Source organism: Typopeltis vanoorti, chromosome 4 (genome assembly GCF_054136105.1).
Source record: "Typopeltis vanoorti isolate ZY-2024b chromosome 4, IOZ_Tvanoo_1.0, whole genome shotgun sequence".
NCBI lineage: Eukaryota > Metazoa > Arthropoda > Arachnida > Uropygi > Thelyphonidae > Typopeltis > Typopeltis vanoorti.
The window spans coordinates 124,409,292-124,433,565 of NC_143552.1; the positions used below are offsets into that span (position 1 = coordinate 124,409,292).

The 24,274-nt window shown below is 36.1% G+C and overlaps 1 protein-coding gene across 1 annotated transcript in view; it reads right to left on the reverse strand.

The window, feature by feature from the left end:
• PrBP (Prenyl-binding protein) overlaps nucleotides 1-20,695 on the reverse strand; it is a 132,302-nt gene extending 111,607 nt beyond the window's left edge. The window contains exon 1 of the mRNA XM_090391445.1: nucleotides 20,322-20,695. Within this exon, the coding sequence (XP_090247571.1) occupies nucleotides 20,322-20,362 (41 nt within the window). The 5' untranslated portion in view covers nucleotides 20,363-20,695. The remainder of the gene's footprint in view (nucleotides 1-20,321) is intronic.
• Nucleotides 20,696-24,274: the final 3,579 nt, after the last annotated feature.

Genomic DNA, 24,274 nt, shown 5'->3' on the forward strand with positions numbered 1-24,274 from the left:
TGAAGGACAAGTGGAACAGCTGGATGCGGTCTTCAGATTTTGAGGTTATGCCACCAGGAAGAAGGAAGAGGCCTAGCATTTCGCAAGTTTGTGAGTGGGTCAAAACTTCATGGGATGCTGTGAAAACTGAGACAATGGTTAAATCATTTAAGAAGTGTGGCATTAGTAATGCACTGGACGGTACAGAGAACAATTTGTTGTATGAGGACTCAGATTCTGATTTAGAAGAGGTTTCAAGTGTCTCTTCATTTAGCTCTGGAGATGAATTTCTGGGTTTTGACGAAGAAGATTAAAAGGTGGGTACTCTTTCCTAGTTAGATTAGGTATTTGTTGAAAGCAGACCTACTTATTACTTTATATTTGAAATACTGTAAGTTCATTATAATATTCAGTGATAAAGTTTTTTTCCTAAAAAATGTGTACAAAAAAGGGGTGAGTCATATGCTGGCAAAAACAGTATATGTTTGGTTTAATCCAAGTGTAAGCAAACACCTGAAGCATTTTCAGGACTGGGGAAACTCGTGGCAAAGGTGGTATAACTTCTCTCATCACTTACCTTAGTATCCCATAATGCAAAGCACACTCCTTGCAGACATGTATTAAGGGAAGGGTCACTACTCAGACCAGTTTCGACCTTTATTGAGGTCTCATCAGTGGGAGTCAGACCCAGAGGTGGTGATACTAAGGTGGAAGTAATGGAGAAGTCATATTTCCATATATGAGTTGCCAAAAGGTGTCACACTTATGGCATACTAAAAGCACGTGATGAGAAGTTATACCACCATTGCCACGAGTTGTGCCAGTCCTGAAAATACTCCAGGCACAAACTTTGTTTGCTTACACTTGGATAAAGGATTAAACTAAATATATAATTGGTAGCATAGCCAAGTGAAAAAACTTCCATCAACTTATCTCTAATCCAGAGAATTTTAATAATAAGGTGTGACACCTTTTGGTAACTGGTATATGGAAATATGACTTCTCCAGTACTTCCACCTTGGTATCACCACCTCTGGGTCTGACTCCCACTGATGAGACCTCAATAAAGGTTGAAAGTAGTGACCCTTCCCTTAATACATAGCATTATACATGTCTGCAAGAAGATGTGCTTTGCATTATGGGATACTAAAGCAAGTGATGAGAAGTTATATCAGCTTTGCCACGAGTTGCCCTAGTCCTGAAAATACTTCAGGGGCAAACTTTGTTTGCTTACACTTGGATAAAGGATTAAACCAAATATATAATTGGTAAAAATGTGTTAGATCTGATTATAGTGTCAGAGGGGTTTTAGTTCAAGAACCCCCTGACTATTCTGCCCTCTGACTGGTGATAGCGATAATGCTGCACTGACTTGTAAATTGGCTAAGTTTATGGATGTTTCATTTAGAAAAGGTTACATGCTGAACCACAAAGCAGGAAATTATGACCAAATGAGGAGTATTATACTAGGTTCTTTCCCATGGTACTCTTAGCTAGATGGGAAGGATATCAGAAGTGTGAATAAGAAGCATTTAAAAAATACTTAAATGATGCAAATATTGCAACGTGTCCCTAGAGTTTGAAGAACAAATAAAGTAGGAGAGAAATGGATATGTAATCTAACTGAGCAAGAGGTGTATGAAAAGATAATGTGGAAGGAATACCATTTGCATAAGGATGATGTCAGTTATGAAATGTATAAGGAAACAGAATCACAAAGAAATCACATCTGGATAACTACACTCGGATTTGGTCATGGGGATTTGAAGAAAATAAATTAACCTTGGAGAAGGTACAGAGGTGGATAACAATTTTGTTATCCACGTGATATCAGGACTGTACTGGTGGTTAAAAGACAAAGCAGATAACATAATCGAGACATTTAAATTCTTGAGAGGAATTTCTGGGATTGGCAGTGATGAGGTTTCTTAGAGCAGAACAAGGGAAAGGAAGAAGGATAAGAGGTCATACCTGGAAGTTCCAAAAGGAGGTCGTAAGTATAACATTGAGAAGTGGCTTTTCTGTGTGGGGGTGGTGGTTGGACCATGATTTCATTGTGTGACAGAATGAATATGAAGAACTGAACAGGTATAAGGAGTGGTATGATAGACTGTGTCTAAGACGGGCCTCTGTGACAAGTCTTGTGACTCTATCGAATGGCCCATAATCAAACACAATATATGTGCAATGAGAATGAACTTGAATTCATAGTACTGACATATTTATAATTCAAGTGTTCATTGATAAGTAGCGTTTATTTGTCTGTTGATATAGTAAATTTATGTATAACATCTCTAGCTTTTGCACCAAAATTTTTATTCTAATTTGTTTATTCTTAGCCCAACTTTTTGCATCACATCATATAATTCCACTGATGTAATCACTTTCTAAAAGTAAAATGGATTTACTCGCTTGAAAAAATGGCAACTGAATATGATTCAATGATAGTGATATGATTTCAGTTGCTCACTGCCAATTTAAATTTAAAGCATATCCAAAATTACTTGGTAAAATACAAATGAAAAATTTGCCAGACTGGAGAAAAACTGTTTGAAAACCACAGTCTTCAGCTCAAAAAGTGCACACAAGTAGCAATCCCACAAAGAGTAGTGATGAAGCAAGATTAAGAATGAATCAGGTAACCAGTGGTGAGCCACACAGTAGTGGTCTAAGTCTGTGGATTGATGCTATTCAATTTATATATTAATCCTAATGGAGATGATCTGAGGAAGAATATCATAAATGACATAAATGAGAGGTGCAAGCTTTGTATTAAGAGATTAGTTGGATGTTGCTATAGGCCAGGGAACGTGGAGTAGTGATGAAGAAATGTATAAGCAACTTCAGTTAAGTTGCTTATACAAGGTCGAACAAAAAAGGGTGATTATTATGGATAATTTTAATTATAGCAGTATAGATTGGAATGAAGGGATAGCATTTGGAAATAAGGAAAATGAATTTCTTGAGAGATCTCAGGCAGCATATAAAGGAGGGCATGCAAGAATTGAGAGTTTTATATCTGATCATTTCATCAGAGGATGTAATGTGAATAGAGTTTTGCACTTCCAGTTGGTGGGAATGATCATGAAATGATCACATGGGTTGTGGCTAGCCATATGAAGACTTTTGTAAGGCAAGGATATATGTGGAAGTACAAGGTTGATGATTATAACAAGCTTAAAAAACAGCTTGGAGCTATAGCATGAAATGGAGTTGAGTGGTAAGGAAATAAATGCTGCTTAGGAACTGACAAAGAAATAAATAACAGCATCAATGTGTGAATGTATTCTGAAGGTCTAAAGGCTGAATAAGGAAGGTTTAAAATGGATGAACGAGGGGATTAAATAGGAAATCTGGAAGAAGGCACTTTGGAGACAGCACAAGATGAATAATGGTAATCAGTTGCATGAAGAGTATTAGATGTAGTACCTATTAGATGTAGAGAGCTAATGGGATCAAATAAGTTAGTACAAGTAATAGTGATCTGTTCTTGAAGCAAAAAAAAAGCACAGCTAGTGCAATCTGAGATATTATTATTATTTTTATTATATAACACCTCCAGGGAGTCCAAGACTCATCGAGGGAGGGCACCAACTCTACAACTTTCCATCTCCATCACCCCACCAATCTACTAACTGCAACTACCTTCATCATCTACACCAGTGTTTCTCAAACTTCAGATATCTGCATACCCCTTCTTAAATTTTCATTATTACCAAGTACCCCCTAAATAATTAATTAAAAAATCAATAAATAAATTAATTAAATTAATTTAAAATATTAATTAAAATTAAATATCTATTTTATTTGGATTTATATATTCATATAAACAAAAAATATGATTTATTTTTAAATTTTGGTTCTCTAGAGATGTCAGACGACACACTCATCAATTTCATTTGATCCAGATGCAATATCAACATTTTCTTGTTGCTTACAGCTACTTGCATTTGCTATATTGCTCTCTTTTGGGGGTTTTATAAATCCAATCTTTAACCAATGATCCATACGTAAGAATTTGAAAGCTAAAAAAAAATACTGTATTTACTCCAATATAACTCTCATTTTTTCCCAAAATGAAAGCTAAAAAATCGTGTTGCGAGATACGTGCAAGAATTTTCAGAAACTAAAGTTTCCAGAAAAAAAACTGAAAATGGTGCGCCTTACCAAGAAGTTCCTACTCACTATCACTACTTTTGGCATCGAATCGAGAACAGTTTTTTTGTGTGCATCGTCAAAGTCATCTACCCAATTAGCATCATCTTCTTTCCCATTATTTCAAGCAAAAATTACCAGTAATTTACAAGACTTGAGATACGTAGAGCAGTGAAGAACTGCATATGATTGGTACGGTATTAACAAAAGACAAATTAGCATTTCAACAGTTGAGTTGAAATGCTAATTCCCTTCAATCGAATTCCATAATATATGAAACACATTCACTATATATTTCTTAGTTTTAACAGGTTAATGATGGGGGTGGTGTCAAGCAAAACGATATGTTCCACCGGCAACGTATGGTTTTGCTTGGTCTATACAGCAGTTTCTGTTGGAGAGGAGATGTGATACATTAGTTAGTGCTGTTTTATCCCAATTGTCTCTAATTGCACTGTTTATTGAAAAATATAATGACTCCTTTAATTATGCATAGTCGAAAATTGTCACATACCCCCTAACGACTTTTCGCATACCCATGGGGGTACATGTACCACACTTTTGAGAAAAACTGATCTACACCAACGCCATCTACTGCCGACCACTACCACTAGTATTTTCAAATACAATCACAAACATCCATGCCCATGGCGGGATTCGAACCCGTAGCTTTTTGGCTGGAGAGCAGATAGCTAACCACTCGGCCAACCATGCTGGCAGACAAAAGTCTCAATCTCCTCCATCCTACAAGAAAACCTCTCCTCTTGGGAGATCTCAGGCAGCATATAAAGCATATATGGAGAGCTTTAGATTAGCAAAATTTTATTTTAAACTTGACACAGATGGGTATAATTCCACTGGCCATGCATCGTTATAGAAAGGTTAACCAATTAAGTTCCCTGGATAAACATAGCTTCCACTTACTGTACTGTTTAGCTTTAAATGTTTTTAGTGGGGTGTTGCTACAGATGCAGGAGCACAGAGGGTGGGGACCAGGAGATGTTTAGACAGTTGAGTTTAGCAAGTGCAAGAAGAATGATTGTTATGGGAGATTTCAGCTACAGTAGTATAAATTGTGGAGAGGAAGATGCATATAGCAATAAGGGAATGGAATTTCTAGAATTCTTGAGGGGAAAATGTCTTAGGCAACATGCAATAGAGAGAACAAGAGGTTCAAGAGTTTTGGATTTGGTTATAGCATCAGAAGAGTTGATAATAACTGAGATCACATCTCTCCCACCACTTGGAGAGAGTGACCCATATGGTTTTGATTTGGAAAATGAATAGACATGTAGGAGTATCAAAGAGACAGGAATGTATGTGGAATTATAAGGCAGGTGATTATAATAGTCTAAGACAGCAACTTGGGGAAGTTTCATGGAGGGAGGAATTGGAAGGCTGGGATATCATTAGTGCATGGGAAATTGTAAAAGAATATTTGTTAGCAGCAATGGTGAGTTGTATAGCACGGCTGAAGAATAGGAACAAAATTTGGAGTAAAGTGGATGACAAACAATATTAAGCAGGAATTGCTTGCGAAAAAGAGGCTATGGAAGAGTTATAAGGAGACAGGTGAAGAGAAGATGCATGAAGAATATAAGACACAGGCCAGAAGAGTGACTAGTATGGTAAGGAAGGTGAAACTGGAATACGAGAAGAGATTGGCCCTAAGATCCATAGAAAATCCTAGAGAATTTTTTAGCTATGTGACCAGTAGGAGAAGAAATGACTGTGGAAGAATGATATTGTGGGATAAAAATGGGAATAGAGTGACTGATGCAGAGGACATCAGTCACTCTATTCCCAATAAATACTCCAATAAATGAACACTTTATTAGAGTATTTCATCCTGGAGGAGTCAGTTTTAATACTAGAGGGATAGAGCAGGTCTGAGGTTTAGAGGTACAGGAGGAGAGTGTGTTTCAAATACAGAGTACTCTGGATGTCGGTAAAGGGATGGATGGATGGATGGGACTGGATGGTATTTCACCATGAGTTTAGAGAAATGTGCTAGGGAACTGACAGTGCCTTTGACTGGCTTTTCAATGAAAGTCTGGCTGACAGGAAAGATGCCCATGGAATGGAAGGAAGGTAATAGTGCCATTGCATAAGGGGGGGGGGGGGGGGTAGCAGACTGGAAGTGTCTAATTATAGGCCAGTTTGCGTGTCATCAGTAGTTCTTTCATTACTTTCATTACTTTCATTACTTTCTCCTTTCATTAGTAATACATCTTTCATTACTTTCTCCAAGATCTTAACGATCTTGGAGAAAGTAATGAGGGACCGTATACAGCATTGGGCAAATGAGGGTGGTGTTATCCGTAAGAGTCAACATGGATTTGAGAATGGGCGCTCTTGTTTTAGCAATATGCTAGCCTTTTATAATAAAGTTACAAGAGCATTAGATGAGGGAAAGGCATATACTGCCATTTTCTTCAACTTAGTGTAAGCATTTGACAGGGTGCCACATGATAAGCTGATATTTAAGTTGCAGCACGTGGGTCTGGATGTCGGATTGGTCAAATGAATTCAGGATTGGCTGTCCGATAGGTATCAGAGAGTTGTGTATGGTGTATGATTTCAAGGAGGCAGAGGGTTACAAGTGGGGTCCCACAGGGCTCAGTAATGGGACCTATATTGTTTAACCTTTATATCAATGACATTGTTAATGGATTGCAAGGGGATATTCAGTTGTTTGCAGATGATGCGAGGCTGGGAAGGATTATTAGTAATAGTGCAGATGTGGTAGCCCTGCAAGAGGATTTAAATAAGCTAGATAGATGAGCAAATGAATGGGGTGTCGGTTTAATGCAGCAAAATGTAAGGTCTTGAGGTTTGGGAAACATCAATGGGATGCTGCATACTCTATGGGAGGAGTTATACTGGAGGAAGTAGGGGAGACAAGAGATCTGGGGTTGATCATTGATAGAAACCTGAAATTTAGGGGACATATTGCAAAAGTGGTGAAGGTAACACAGAGGATTGCTGCAATAATGAGAAGGACACTGACCCGCAGAGATAAAAGGTTATCATTCCGTTGTATAAGTCTCTGATCAGACCACACTTAGACTAATGATTAGGTCCCCAGGATTTGAAGGGGATAAATTAACTGTGGAAAGGATCCAAAGACGGATAACAAAGATGGTTTCAGGACTCTACCGCATTAGTTATGAGGATCGGCCTGAGGGAATGTGGACTGCAGAGTTTGGTGGATAAAAGGAGGAGAGGTGATATGATTGAGACTTTTAAACTGTTGAGAGGTGGTTACAGAGTTGACACTGGGGAGTTCTTTCGCTTGGTTGAACAGCAGGAAGGAGTGATGAGAAGAGGACATCCCTGGAAGTTACGAAAGGAAACTGTTTGCAAGAGGGTGAGGAGTGGTTTCTTTGCATGGAGGGTGGTTGAACCATGGAATGCACTGCCTGATGGAGTGGTGAGAGGGAGAACAGTCAATGAGTTTAAAGAGTGGTATGATAGATTTTGTTTTCAGGGGGACCTCCCCTCGGTGAGTCTTGATAGACTTTGTGTTTCTTAGGAAGGACTTCCCACGATGAATCTTTTGACTCCATGGACTCCTGAATAATAATAATAATAATAATAATAATAATAAACAATAATAACGAAAAATTAGTAAATGCATATTTAGGCTTAGGTCCTAGTTTACACTCAAAATTAAATTTAATGGATTGAATACAGCACAGAGAAATAATTAAACAATAGATTTAATCATTCTGATATTTAGTCTGTCACAAAGACATCTTCAACAATACAATATTAAAATTGTAACAACACACACAGAGATACACACAACAATAAGTGGAAGAAATTAGATTATTTTAAGCCTCAAGTGCTAAGTATTTATTTAAATATTTATTTATTTAAATAAAATTTAAATAAAATTTACTCAACTGGTATCCCCCAATAGAATGGGAAAAAGCAATTGTGATTCCTATCTTTAAGAAAGATAATAGAGATGACCCTAAAAACTATAGAGGTATCAGTATACTAAATTCATGTTACAAAATATGCAAAATCTTAAATAACAAACTAATGAAATATTCCGAAAACTTTATTCTAGAGGTACAGAATGGATTTAGAAAAGGACGATCATGTATAGACCCAGCCTTCTGCCTAAAATTAATAATAGAGAAAAGAAGAGAATATAATTTAGAAACACATATTGCATTTATTGACTTTGAAAAAGCATTTGACAAAGTTAAAAGAAACATATTATTTAACATATTAAAAGAAAGACAAATACCAAATAATATCCTAAAAGTTATCACAAGTATATATATGAAAATAATCAAATACAAATAAGATTAAATCACGAGCTATCATATACAAGAGAGATAAACCAAGGGGTCCGACAGGGATGTCCCCTCTCAGCAACTCTTTTTAATATCTACTTAAATGAAATAATAATAAAATGGAGTAAAAATTTACATCAAGGAATTAAACTTTCGCCTACAGTAAACTTAAACACTCTCCTCTTTGCAGATGACCAAATAATAATTACAAATTCTGAAGATAATTTACAGAAAGCTATTTTAAATCTAAATGAGATATCCAAAGATTATGGTATGATAATATCAATGGAAAAATCAAAACCTATGGCCTTTAAAGGACAAGACCCAGCAAGAACTAAAATAGTAATAGATAACAAGATCTTAGAACAGGTGAATTCATTTAACTACCTAGGATGTATGATCACATATGAAAATGAAAAAGATATAAACGTAAAAATTGCAAAATTAAAAATAACAGGTGTAATTAACTCTATATTTAAACCAAACCTAGTTCAAAAACAAACCAGGCTAAAAGTATACAATACATTAGCCTTACCGGTCTTAATGTATGGAAGCGAAATCTGGACAATAAAACAAAAAGACAAACAAAGATTAACAACAGCAGAAATGAAGTTTATGAGAAAAACTGCAAAGTATACCCTATTTGATCACAAAAGACACGAAGATATTATGAAAGAATTAAACCAAGAACCAGTAATAGAAAAAAATTAAAAAATATAAACATAAATGGATGGAATACGTTCAAAGAATGAAAACAGAAAGATTACCAAAACAAGCCTTAAAGTACAAGCCATTAGGAAAAAGAAAACCAGGACGTCCTCTTAAACGATTCAACGATGACTCCTAAAGCCGGAACAGGCATGCTAGGCCTAAATCCTTGATAAGTATGATGATGATGAAGTGCTAAGTATATACAGAAAAGAAGTGGAAATGGCAGAATTAGAGAAGTACCAAGTTAAGATCACGGTGTTACCAAAACAAAGATGACAAAAACAAGCAAGAATTTTCTAAATAACAAATACAAGATGCTATATTCAGGCAATTATAATGAGAAAAAAAAAGCATAGCTACAGCTTTCAACACCAGATATGAGGATAATCTTTCTTGAATGGCAAAAAATACCAAGTAGAGTGATGTGGAGAAATTTTACAAGTCATTAGAAATGCAACTGACGTAAAGAAAAAGGAAAATTGGTCCTTCTTGGAGATTTAACAGCAAAGTAAGAAATGAATATACATTGTATAAAATTGTTTGTAAAATTTTGGAGAAAAGAAGCAGAGCTAATCTGTTCGAGACATGGACTAATCATTACTAACACTATGTTCCAACACAAAGTTATCCAAAAATTCACAGAGAAGACAAGAAATAGGAAAACTCTTATTGACTATACTAATCTTGATAGCAATATATTCATGCTGATTCAAGATATAATCTGAAATAGTAGGTGTTCACCATTCAGTTTTGAGCAGGATAAAACTGAATATCATATTGAAAAGAAAACTGTGCAAGAAAGCATTCATAAGACACTATATTCATTCAAGATGCTATATTCAGACAATTATAACGAGAAAAGAAAGCATAGCTAGTTTTCAACAAATACATGATTATTTTAAAAAAGAATCAAAGTTGAGCATGAATTGTAAACTTAAATATATAAATATTATGAAAAAAAAATGAAAAATTTTGAAAACAAGAACAAAATTTTGGAAATTCAGCAGCAGATGGACAAGAAGATTCACTTATTCAGCTAGAGGCATGTGGTGAAAATGTCCACTAGAAACAGAAAATCAGAATACCGTGATAGACTCAGGAAGTTAAAGAAGCAATTATAAAAAAGAAGAAAGTGTATTGAAAGTACCTAGCAAGTAAGTAAGCATGTGTCCTGAAAGAATACAGAGAGAAAAGGTGACAGGAAACTGATGATAATAACATTCTAGGTCTCTGAAGTAATTATTTTGAAAGACTATTAAATGAAACAAGCAGTTACAGAACAGTCGTACAAAATATTCCAGAGGAATGCAAACAGAAGAGGAATTCAAGAGGAATGCAAACGGAATACATATCAATACTATAGATAGGAAAAGAGCTATAAATAGTCTGAATATTCACATGATATTCAACCAGGAAATGCCCAAATATGGAGGTGTTAAGAAGTCACCAGACAGAGATTATATGATGACAGTAGTCTATGTGCTGCAGCATGATAAATTTTAGATTTATTGTGTGATGACACTGTGTAATTTTTAGATTGAGTGTTGCTGTGTGATATTTGTGATAAGAACAATGTGTTTGTTCAATTTTATTAGATAACATTATTCTAAATTATTTGTTTCTTGTTTAGTGGTATGGAACAAAATGGCAGAAAGAGAGAGAGAGAGAGAGAGAGACACACATTGTTATATGAGTCAGCATGAAACACAAATAAAGTGATGGCATGAATTTTTTGAGAATAGTGTAGTGCCATGAATGCAATACATATGCATGGGGAGATGTTTTAGATGTTTATGTGTGCAGCGGATGTATAAGAGAATGGAATGAATTAGGATATGCAGGAAGAGCAATATGCTGATGGACCATAAAACTTATATCAATTAGAATAGGGAAAATGTCATCGTAAGTGAAACATATGTCGAGGAAAGTTTTGTGAATGTCAGAAAAGTGTCTGAATCTAATGGAAAAGAGTGTGAAAGTGATGGTAAGAACATAATGCATCTAATGGTAAGATGATGAGCAAAAATGACAGCAAAAAAAGCATGTCCGACTGATGGTAAGATAGCAAGTGTGAAAAACAGCAAAAAAAATTATGCCAGATTTAAAGCAGAGTTGATGAAGATGAGGAAAGAGATGATGCAGAATGAAATGAAAATGATTGTAAATATGTATGGAAGAGCAAAGAAAACTGATATTAATAAATCTTCTTTTTATTAATAATTAATAAAAAGAAATCCCCATACAATACCACTTGATGGTACTGTATGGGGATTTGATTATTAGAGGTGTGGCAAATGAGAAGATGCACAAGGCTTGTTTACTGAGAAGTAAAATTAGTGGAGTGATTGAGGCAATGGATATGAGAAGCGAACAAAAGAGCTGGTAGTGGTAGAAGGAACAAATGACTTGATTAGAAACAACGAGAGTGTACGTTAGATATTGGGAAGTTGACAAGAAGAATAAAAGATAGTGTGATAAAAAAGTTAGTCAGTGCTGCCTAGGATTAACAGTCATGAGTCGAGGCAGAGTGCAAGGATTATGAATGATATGTTAGCAGAAATGTGCAAAGAGAAAGGAGTGTGGCTTGTGAATGTGTGGAATGAGTTTGAATGATGAATGAAACTGTATAAGAGTGACAAACTTCATCTGAATGTTTCTGATAGGAATCATTTGGAGAGGCTGGAATGGATCTGAGAAAGTGAGAAGTGATATGGAAGAGCAGTAGAGTAAAGAAGGATGGAACTGAAGATGCTTATGAATGGAGAAGTGGATAGTAGGAGTATAGAGAATGAAAGAACAAGTGTGCAAAACAGACATGGAAATGTGTGTGGGGGGGGGAGTCATGGTGAACAGGGAAACACAGTGTGAGAGGTCAATGGACCAAAAAGGAAGTGAATGTGAAAGTAGAGAAGAAAAGAATGGGATGATCTGGGATGTAGGCAAAACAGTTGGGTTTGAAGAAGATTCTAGGATGGATAATGGAAGTGAGGAATGGCTCGAGGAAGGCATGAATTAGCAAAACTCGTTATAGATCCAGAAATGAAGTATTATGTTAATATACAAATGCTAGAAGTATCAGAAACAAAGGGAACAAAAATTGTCTTATTGATTGAGTTCGTTCATCCAATTGCTGGAATAAGCGAGACATGGTTGGACGAGGATGACATCCTGACAGGAACAGAAAAGGAAAGCTATATGATATTTTTCATGAAAAAGAAAAAGTAAAAAGGGAGGTAAGTGTGCTGTTGATTATAGAAAGCAGTTATGCCCATGCAAAGGAGAAATAGTTAGCAGTCATTCTGAAGCAGTATGGTGTGAGATAGAGGTGAATAGAATGAATCAACGTCATCATAAATAAGGCGTCAAATCTCCCTCCGGTTAGTCACTGTAACCATGAAGTTGAAGTGATTACATGGGTGGTTTCCAGCCATGTGAGGACTTCTGTGAGGAAAGGATATATGTGGAAATACAAGGTTAGTGATTATGAAAAGTTCAAAAGAGAGCTTGCGGTTGTAGCATGGAATGAGGAGTTGAATGGAAAGGAGGTCAAAGCTGCTTAGGTGCCATTCAAGAAGCATTTAGTAGAATCAATGTCTAAATATATTCAAAGAGTCAGAAGGTTAAATAAGGTAGGTGTGAAATGTATAAATACAGAGATTAAGCAAGCAATATGGACTAACAAGGCAGAAAAGCACAGAGCCAACATAAGTTGAGTGGTAATATCAGTTTCACGAAGAGTACAAAGAACAAGCAAAGAGGGTGACTTGGTTGGTACGAATATCAAAAATACAGTACTAGCAGTAGTTAGCTAACATAGCACAAAAACTCTAAAGGTTCTTTCAATATGGAGTCAGCAGAAAATAAAAAAAATGATTAGGGACAATGACACCGATTGAAGAAAATTATAAAAGGTTAACTGCTATGAAGGGATAGTTGAGATAGTAAATGAGCAGTTCGTAAAGGTCGTGTAGAAGTTGAGATCAGTGGAAGAGGAAGAAGAGAGACTCTCTGTAGGTGAACAAACGGTTAAATGCTGAATTGACTAAACTTAATTTTAATAACACTGTGAGACTTGGTGATATATCACCACATGTTCTGAGGGAATGTGCAAGGAAAAGTTTCATTTACCTTGCCATACTTTTTTAATATCAATTTTACATTGTGTAAGTTCCAAAAGACTAGAACGGATGCAAGACTAAGGAAGGTGACAGAACTCAGCTTCAAACTACAGACCAATTTGTTATGGTTTAAGAGTTGCAGAGGTTAGTGACAATCAGGATCCAGAATTGGGTTGACAACAGTGGTATTCTCTTCAATGGACAGCTTGGATTTACCAAAGAAAGGCCATGTTTCAGTAATCTGCTTATTTATTATAATACAGTGACAGGTACATTGGACAAGGGAGATGGATACAGAGTAGTATACTTTGATTTTACAAAGGCTTTTGACAGACTGCCGCATAAATTAATAGTTACACTATAATGGATGGGGTTAGATATTAGATTAGAGCATTGGATTGGAGAATTGCTATCTGACAGGTATCAGCAAGTTGTATATTATTATTATTACATCCTCCATGGAGTTGGCAGACTCATCGTGCGAGGTTCATTCAATTGACAACATATTTATCATACAGAATCTTAAAATCCTTAACACTCCTTGCATTAACCACATATTCTGTAATGCATTCCATTCACTGATAATTCTCCATGTTAAAAATCTACTCCTCCCACCCCTCTTCACCACACCTTTATATAACTTCCAGGGATGACCTCTGGTTCTTCCTCTCTCACCTTCTACTCTTTTTATAATCCCTTCTGGATGAATCTGATAAAATCTTCTCACTAACTTAAATGTCTCTATCATATCACCCCTCTTCCTCCTATCCACCAAACTCTGTAATCCACATCTCTTCAACCTCTCTCCTTAGCCAGCAATCTATGTCCCCATAGTTGAATTTCCCCCCTCCAAAAAAAAAAAAAATAATAATAATAATAAATAACTGCTCAGCATGCATTCATTGAGCTCATCTGCTAATGCATGGCATCCACATCTACATGTGGACCCCCCTCTCCAGTCTTTAACAGAAATGAACATATTGTGTCCTATTGGCCTCAATCTCACACCAGATAGCCTAAGATTTCCCCTAGACTTAAAATCATCTTTAATTTATAATTTTATTTGTTGAAGTTCTTCAGCTATCATCAACAATAATCCACCTCCTATTCTACCTGAAAATATAATACTCTATGCATTCTATTCCTGTAACTATATCAGTTTCTGTCAACCAGGTCTCATTGATACCCATAATTTTCAGCTAGCCAAAAACTTCTCTATTTCTGATATTTTTGGCATCTGTTTACATACATTTCAACATCCCCTTGGACCCACAGTTATTACCCTTGTTTAATGTCATAACCAATCTGTTTGGATTTGAAACATGTGGAACTGGATTCAGCATTGCATAATCTTTTTTTTTACATACACACACACACTCATCTGTCACATGCTGAATGCACACCTGACTGCATCTCTCCCCCTGGTACTTCTAGTTTCCCTGATTTTGCACTTCTAACCTCTCATTGAACAACATTCTCTCCAAACTCTAACTCCAAAACTATTCAAATGCAGTCCATAAGACATATACAAGTCCTTTCATCAATCAAATTCGCTCCATATATCAAACTGCACATCACACCACACCTCTTGCTAAATTTTTCCATTGACTCATTCTCAATCATGGCCATTCTTCTCAATTCCCCCTCATACCAAACCAGCAGACCCATAATCTTTACTTTCTCACTCTTCTTTATCAGCAACTCTTTTATGTTTTCTCTCATTGTATATCTCTTGAGCCTCTGTAACTCAATCAGTATAGACAAAGCCCTTTGGTCGAAAAGACCTATGCTCAATTCCTGTCAGTGACATGAGGAACCTTTATCTGGTCTCTTTCAACTTAAGGTGAGTTAGCTGGTCTCATACTGAGGTAGGGGATTTTTCACCCTGAAACTCAGGTTTTTCGTCCCCCAGAACAGGCAAACCAGCCCTGTGAACATACATGGATTGCAGTCATGAATAAGTCCCAGCCGTATGCCAGTCCCGAGGGCGGATAAAATTGGAGGGGGGGGGGGGGTGAAGAAATGGTGAACTACCCTGTAAAACTCTCACCAGGAATACTTTGTGGGCAATGCCTACAAAGTCACCTGCAGTCGTCATCAATCTTCAATCACCTTTCAAGTCATTGATGCCAATCAATTCTTTCACTTCTCCCCTTTGCAAATTAACAGCTTCACTAACATCTTTCTCATTAGGTACACCTTTATCACTGAATCTTCATAAAATACTTTCTCCTTACTCCCAGTTTCTTGCAGTTTCATCTTTTCCCAATTCACATTTTCTTTCATTCTCCCTCCTGATGTACCACATGACAATCATTTCAACAATCATGACAAAAATAAAAAATAAAAATTAAATTAAATAAAAAAAAAAAAAATACATTTCAAAATGCTACAATTCTTCTTCTTCTTCTTATGGCTCTACAGCCCAAATCGAGTCTTGGCTTCCTGGCTTTGTTGCCTCAATGCCACAATTATATGGCATAAATGGAACATTATATAGAACAATAAGTTGTAAGTCAGAAGTTTGAAATTGAAGGGAATATATTAAGATGGTTTTGATGTAAAATCAGGCATAAGACACACTATCTCCACTCTTATCTGTCATCTACATGAATCACATAATCAATGAAAGTCACAATAAACCAGATATTAAAATCTGAGATATCAAACTTAGCTCATTGCTTTAGGCAGATGATGTGGTCCTGACACATTCAGCAAATCTCCAGGATTCCGTAACAAATTGAGCTTTGAAAATCAGCAATAAAAATAGGCAGGAACACAGAATATTTCAGGTGCATTCTCAATGGAGAACCTGCAGAATAAGTGAAATATTTCAGCTATTTAGGCACAGTTTTTAATAAAGATAGCAAATTGAATATGGAAATAGACAACGGAATAAGCAAAGTTGGTATGCAGTTAGCCAGCTGAACAAATTTATATGAAATAAGAGAAAAATAAGCCAAAACACCAAACTAGCAGTATACAAGACAGTCTTCAAATCTAGTTTTGAGAAAAATTAGGGGCATGAACAGATGTTATCAATGGTAGAAACATGTTAAAAATTAAGATATTAAGAAGGAACTTGACATTGTTAGCATTCAAGAATGTGTGAGCAGGGCAAATCTAAGGTGGTATAATTACTTAAACAGAATGAGCGAGGAAGGATTTAGTCAAAAAGGTGTGTCCAATACAGATATAAAAAGATAGGAAAAAGACCCAAAGGAAGACTAAGATCTAGGTAAACTGGTTTAATCAGAAGTGCCTTAGAATGTTGAAATGTTAGATACGACAATATTGGAGCGCTGACAAGTAACAGACTGATCTCGAGGAAAATTGTTGATAGTAGATTAGTAATAATGTAAACTTAATCATGTATCAGTTAATCATACACTCCATTAAGATATATATCAGGAAATTGATGATGAAATACAGTGTGGTCTCAATACTTCACTATAATGTAATCTTACCAACTGAGAGTAAATCATTAATCAGCACGTATTCACCCACAGTGATTTTTTTTTTTTTTTAAGTTATCCTTCATCAGATCTTTTCAATATCAGCATATGGAGAATGGGTTGAACAGAAAGAAAACAAGAAAATAGCAAAACTAAATGTTTCATATCTGTTTTGCCATGATAACAACAGGTTCCAAAACATATTCTGTGCATTCAGTTAAGTGACTACATCATAAGCATTAAGAGATGAAATGCATGTGGCAGGGAAATTACAATAATCAGGATGGTGCATTCGCAAAGAATGTTGGAGTTAAAAGGATGAGGGTTGCTTTAAGCATAAATATATATATATATATATATATATATACATACACACACACACACACACACACACACACACACGTTAAATGTAGGGCAGGATGGGATCTAATAATGCACTATAGGCGAGCTCTAATATAAAAGAAAATAACAAAGCTTTTGGCTCATATGTCTGACAGCAAGTTGTCAGGAAATGCTGGAAAAAATCAGGAACAAGACCTCTTGTTCACTACTGATGATGTCTTAAGAAAGAATGAATGTGAAAGATATAGCATTAATTCTTATTATTAAACCTCTATGGAGTCAAAAGACTCATTGCAGGAGGTCCCGCTGTTACACACACACACACACACAGTTTATCATACTACACCTTAAATATGTTCACTGTCTCCACACTCACCAAACTCTTGGGCAATGCATTTCAATGCTTACCACTCTCCATGCAAGAAACCTGCTCCTCGCACTCCCCTTATTCAACTTCTAGGGATAATCTCTTGTTCTCTGTCTATATTATTATTATTACAGGTATCTCCATGGAGTCAGTAGACTCATCGCTGGAGACCCAAACTATCAAAACAATATCTATCATACCTCTTCTTGAATTCATTTACAGACGAAGAACTCACAACTGAGTTGAGCAATGCATTCCACCCATTGACCACCCTCCAGGCAAAAAATCTAGTTCTCACACCCTTGTTAACCACACTTTTCCTTAATTTACAGGGATGACCTCTTGTTCTTCCATCACTATCACACAGCTGAAATATTTCCCCTGCATCAATCTTAGAAAAACCTTTTAGTAATTTAAATGTTTCTATCATATCTCCTCTTCTCTGCCTATCAACCAACCTAAATGGATCTTCACCCATTCTATACAAAACCTTCCAAACATTAAACTGGTAACAACCTCTTAACAGCTTATATAGCTCAATCACATCCCGTCTACTCTTCCTCCTGTCCACCAATTTCTGCAAATTGCATTTTCTCAATATGACTTCATACTCAACATTCTAAAGACCAGAATCCACCTTATTCAATTGTCTCTGGACCTTTTCCAATGCATCTTGATCATTTTGAAAACCAAGTGACAAAATCTGTGCACAGTAATCCATACATGGCCTGATAAAAACCTTATACAAGTGAACCACGACATCCTTACTTCTATAAGTCAGTGCCCTCTACATCATTCCCATTATTTGCTGTGCTGTCCTCACAATTTCAGCAATATTATTTTTATTATTATTACATGACACCTCCAGGGAGTCCAAAGACTCATCGAGGGAGGGTACCCATTCCACAGCTCTCCGTCTCCACCACTCAATCCAACCACAATGAATCACTCTACTTTCATCATCTACACCAATGGCATCCACCGGCAGCCACCAGCACTAGTATTTTCACAGACAATCACAAACATCCATGCCCACAGCGGGATTCGAACCGGCAGCCTTTTGTCTGGAGAGCGGGTACGCTAATCACTCGGCCAATCAGGCCCTGCATGTCCCTAAAATTTCAGGTTCTTGTCCAAAATCACTCCCAGATCTCCCATCTCCTCTACCAAGATATTTCCACCAACTGTATACTCTACATCCCATCATTGCTTCCCAAATTTCAAAACCTTATGCTTTGCAACATTGAATTGACATCCCCACTCATTTACCTATTCAGCCAGTGCATTCTACTCCTCTTGCAAAGCCACAGCATCTGCTCTACTCCCGATAGTTCTCCCCAACTTTGCATCATCATCTTCTCTCAATATCATTTAAATACAAATTAAATAGCAACAGACCCAAAACAGACCCTTGAAATAAACCACTAGTAACTTTCCCTTCTGGGATATTGCTTCTCCATTGACAACTCACCGATCAGATAGCCAATCTCCAATCCAGTGCTTGATCTACTGTTTAGTCCCATCTCCATTCCAACTTAATTGCCAGCTTGTCATGTAGCAATTTATCAAAGGCCTTTTCAAAATCTACATATACCACTGTGTATCCATCACCCCATACAATTGTCACCTTCTTATAATAAGCAAGCAGACTGCTAAAGCATGTCTCTTTAACAAACCCATTTTCAAGGAAGACAGAAACAACAAAAGAGGGGTTCCACTAATCAAAGTGGACACAAAAATAAATAAATAAATAAATAAAGTTAGTTTCAATGGTTTTAAAGTTACAGTATTTAGTATGAATCTGATACAAGCGAGTGCAATGTTTAATAGCATATTGCTATAAACAATTTAAGAATGTCAAGGGCAGTGACTAAGATATATTTAGGCAAATCAGATTAGCAGCCAATTATCTAGATAATTTCACTTTAGATAGACAGACTGAAGGCAGGAAATAAGATTGTTATAAAAGTGAATTTTTTTTAGTTGTCTACAAATATACTCAGCACATGATAAAAGTAGAAGGATAAAGAGCACTCATTTTGGGGAACAGCATGTTAACATGCTACTTTCAGATGATAATGCTGTTCCCCAAAATGAGTGCTCTTTATCCTTCTACTTTTATCATGTGCTGAGTATATTTGTAGACAACTAAAAAAAATTCGCTTTTATAACAATCTAATTTTTATTATTCGGTATAAGTTTCTCTCCCTCGATGATTTTTTTACTTCATGGAGAGTTAATGTAATAATTATAATAATAATTCAACATAATTTCTTAACAGCAATCACTGGAATCGTGTCCAAATTATACTTACACAATGCTGTAAACTTGAATATTTATTAACAAAAGCGATAAAATCTGCTTTTCACTCTAGAAGAGCTAGTTAATTCTATGTCAAATCATCATATTTTCAACATATACAAATATATTTCAATATAATCTGAAATATTATTTTTTTTTACGATAAAATCATTACAGATTGGATTCACAAGTTTCAACATACTTTGTTACCAAGACTTATGGACTTATAATAGGATTAAGTATTACAAGTCTAGTAACATCATTATATATTTACACTCTACACCAATTAGTCTGCCGTTAAACAGTATTTATTTAAGTCACAAAATATTTCATGTATTTATTATTTTTACGCCTGACAAAACAGTTTTACATTTAGCAATACCTGCCTCCAATCGAGAGTCGAAACACATTCAGGATATATTTCATGATTATTTTTAAAATACTGATAACCTTTGGCGAACTTTCTGGGGATGTCACCGCAGGTGGAATTTAAATGGATTACTGTTGTCGCACTTTATAAAAGCAAGTCTAAATTAAACAACATGAAAAACTGCATTCTACCATTGAATCAAAAAAAGGATACAGTTTAAAACCTTTTAAGATATCTTCTGCTTTTGCCGGCATTTTATCCACACCTCAAGCCAAGAAACAAGAACCACCGCTAAAGCAAACTGAAGAACTATCTTTCCGTTCAAAATGTTTACAACATAAATGAGAGAGAAAATGTAAAGTTAAAACAGTACGGCGATTTCCGAAACAGATAAACAGGCTTCGTATAAGTAATACATATGTTAGAAATGTTTACGTTGCTATCCCATGTATCTAAGTTACGTACGGGTTTTGATTTCTAGGTGACCAACGTTACTCAACTATTATTTCATAAGGGTCCTATAAATACATCACTTCCTTTTTTTTTTCTTTTTTTTTTTTAAAAAAAAGAAAGAAATTGTAATACTGTTTTGAGCACAATGTAAATAACTAACTAAATATATATAAGATATCGCTAAACTTATCTAATACGATATTGATTAATGCCGTATATGCATTGATATATTATAAGACACATTCACTGTGCATATCGCTAAGCTAAGTATTCCTGTTTATGTCCTCCGTCATATAAACGTTTACAAGTAAAGACTAATTATGAATGACTTTGCCATAGATGCAAGATTAACGAAATTAATTCAGGAATTAAAAAAAAAAAAAAACTTTTGAAAATTATTTTTATGTGATTAAACTGAATTCTTAATGAATTACGGTTTTCGTTTCAGCGCATACTATCTAAAATTGGATCACTCAGTACTGAATCCTGATATTCTTTTCTGCGAAGGAAATTTGAAAGAACACTGTGAGTTAAGTTACAAGGATAAGGTCAGTATGTTTTGTGTTTAGCCATAGTAACATCACCTACGGAATTTTAGTTGTCATAGACAGGGCCGACTCTACGGACGGTGCAAGACGTGCATTTGAACGAGGCAGCAAGTTTTTTGGGGGCCGCAAAGTTGGCATAAACTGTACGAAAAATAAGGGAGAAGGGGCGGCAAAATTCCTAGGGATGTCTGGTCATAGACCAGGGCCGCCCCTAGGAATTTAGGAATTTCTAGGGAGAGCTGATGTGGTCGAGAAATACATAGCATAAAAGATGCAGATTAGGGCATATTTGGAACATAACATGAATACATTTTTTTCGTTGCACCAATGTGCAAGCCAGAGAAAAGACAGTTGGAAGGAGGGAGGTTCTTATAAACATTGTTTGTTTTAATTGGGGTTTGGCAATGTATAAAATAAATAGGTAAAGCTCGCCGCTCAGGAACTGCACTGTATATTATTATTATTATTATCAGCTAAAAAAAAAATCAGCTAACGCCTTTTTATTCCCGTATATACGGGAGTAGGCGAGGCCATTTAGCCCTATCTAACTTTTGGAGACTGAGTGGGCAGTTCAATCTCCACTGGTACCCAATCAGAGACAGATGGCCCAAGGCTATCACTAATTAAGCGGTACGCAGTGAAGAGAGACGGCTCAAATGTGCCGCCATCTCGTGGTCTCTAACCCTAACACAATATATTTAATGTCTGAAATAATGTGGGTTCTACGGTCGATTTTCTTGAGTTTACAGGACGAAAAACCCGAGTTTCCGGGAGGAAAAACCTGCTTGCCCGTGCCAGAGATCGACTAACTCGGGAACCGGTCGAAAAAAGGCTTAGAAAAATTTCCTCTAGTCGCCGACTAGACTCGAAACCAAGACTTCCTTCGTGCGGCCTAGCGCGGTGGTGTGCAAACGCCACATCCACTGAGCTACACAGGCTATTATTATTATTATTATTATTATTATTATTATTATTATTATTATTATTATTATTATTATTATTATTATTATTATTATTATTATTATTATTATTATTATTATTATTATTATTATTATTATTATTATTAAATTAACTCTTAGAATCAAAAACTCATCGAGGGAGAGAGAGATTTATGCCATTAACAATTACACACAGTTTATAAGAAAATCTCTTATCTACACAGTTTATAAGGAAAATCTCTCCTGTCTTCAACATATCTATCATATTGAAGATTAAATCATTCACGCTCAGCATTCACAACATAATCAAGTAATGCATCCACTCGACCAACACTCTCCACTTTAAAAAAATAATAATAAATAAAAATAAAAATGCTTTTCACCTTACTATTCCCCATTCCTTTATGCAGTTTCCATTTCCACAGAAGGTCGCTGACGAGTCCCTCTCTTATCTATCTGGTAAATACTTGTCGACAGCAGAAACATCTCAATCACATCACCCATTCGCTTCTATCTGTGAAACTACAGATTACATGACTTCAATCTATTCTCATAGCTAACATTCAACAATCTTGAAATCATTTTACTCAATGATTGAGAGAGAGGACACGAAAGTGTTGTTGGAAGAGGCGAGAGCGAAGAGTGAGAAAGTGAAAATTCTTCTTCTTATTATTATTATTATTATTATTATTATTATTATTATTATTACATCTCATCTCCAGGGAGTCCAAAGACTCATCAAGGGAGAGCATGTACTGTATAACTCTTTGTCTCACTACTCCACCACCCTTCATCATTAACACCAACGCCATCTACCGCGTTGGTGTTAGTGATGAACGAACACAAAGTCGACTACCACCCCTAGTACTTGCACAGACAATCACAAACATCTATGCCCACGGCGGGATTCGAACCGCAGCCTTTTGGCTAGAGAGCGGATATGCTAACCACTCGGCCAACCAGGCCGGCAAAAAAACCTAGCCAGAGATCGACTATCTCGGGAACCGATCGAGAAAAGACTTAGAAAATGTTTCACTAGTCGGTGACTAGATTCGAACGAAAATCTTTCGTCCTGCGGTCAAGCGCCGTAAAGTGCAAATGCCACTTCTACTGAGCTACACAGGATCATCCAAAAATTTACTCTAGTCAGTGACTAGATTTGAACCACCAAACTTTTCTTCGTGCGGTCGAGGGCTGTAGAGTGCAAACGCCACTTCTACTGAGCTACACACGGAGCCTGTGTAGCTCAGTAGAAGGATATTATCATTAGTAAGTACTGTATATTATCTCGAAGTAAGTATAGTGAATAGTAAGTATAGTGAATAGTAAGTATATTATCTCGATATTATAAAAATAAATTACGAAGAAGGGCTATGATGGCAAACGATTCGATGTATAGGATGTGTAGAAGGAATGGATGCGAGTTTTTGAATGTATCGAGTGAATTTGAGGGAAAATTGGATTTGTATAAGAGGGACAGCCTACACATGAATGCGTTTGGTATCAGAAGTCTTGAAAAACTAATAACTGGCATGAGACCTAACACAGAGATTTGGAGAAATTAAATTGTTAGAGGAATGGTGAGAATATGAGTGTAAGAGCGACAATGTTATATAATTGTGCTAATGATGGGAATGAGCATTATCTTGGAAAGCATTACGAGGAGTGAATGATTTCGACTTTGTGTTCGTCCTGTTCGGAACCATCAAACGTGTAAAGATGTCCACATGTATAAGGCACTATAGAAGAATAGAAACCTGCAAGTTTCAAACTGTGTCATGAAGAATCCAGACAATGGTATACGAAAGAACATGCAGGTAGATTGTCATTTCTATACACGAATGTTAAGAGTATCAGAAAAGGGGTAGCGTTTATTGCCTTGGTCAGTATGTTAGGACCTCAGATTGTAGGCATCGATGAGACCTGGCTATCAGATTCAGACATACTAAACGGTATTGAGTATAAAGGGTACAGTAATTTTTAGGAAAGATAGACAGGATAGGACAGGGGGATGAGCTGCTATGGATCGAATGACTTGAATCCAGTTAGTGTTGAGACCTATGATTGTAGTACTAGTAAGAGTACTACAATCATTCATGTGGTGAGAGTTTGAAGCCATCTGGTATGGGCTGGTATCTAATAAGATCAATTACATAATGGGTGTTGTTACAGACCTGGTGGCTCGATTGCTAACGATGAAGATATACATCACCAAATAGAAAAGATG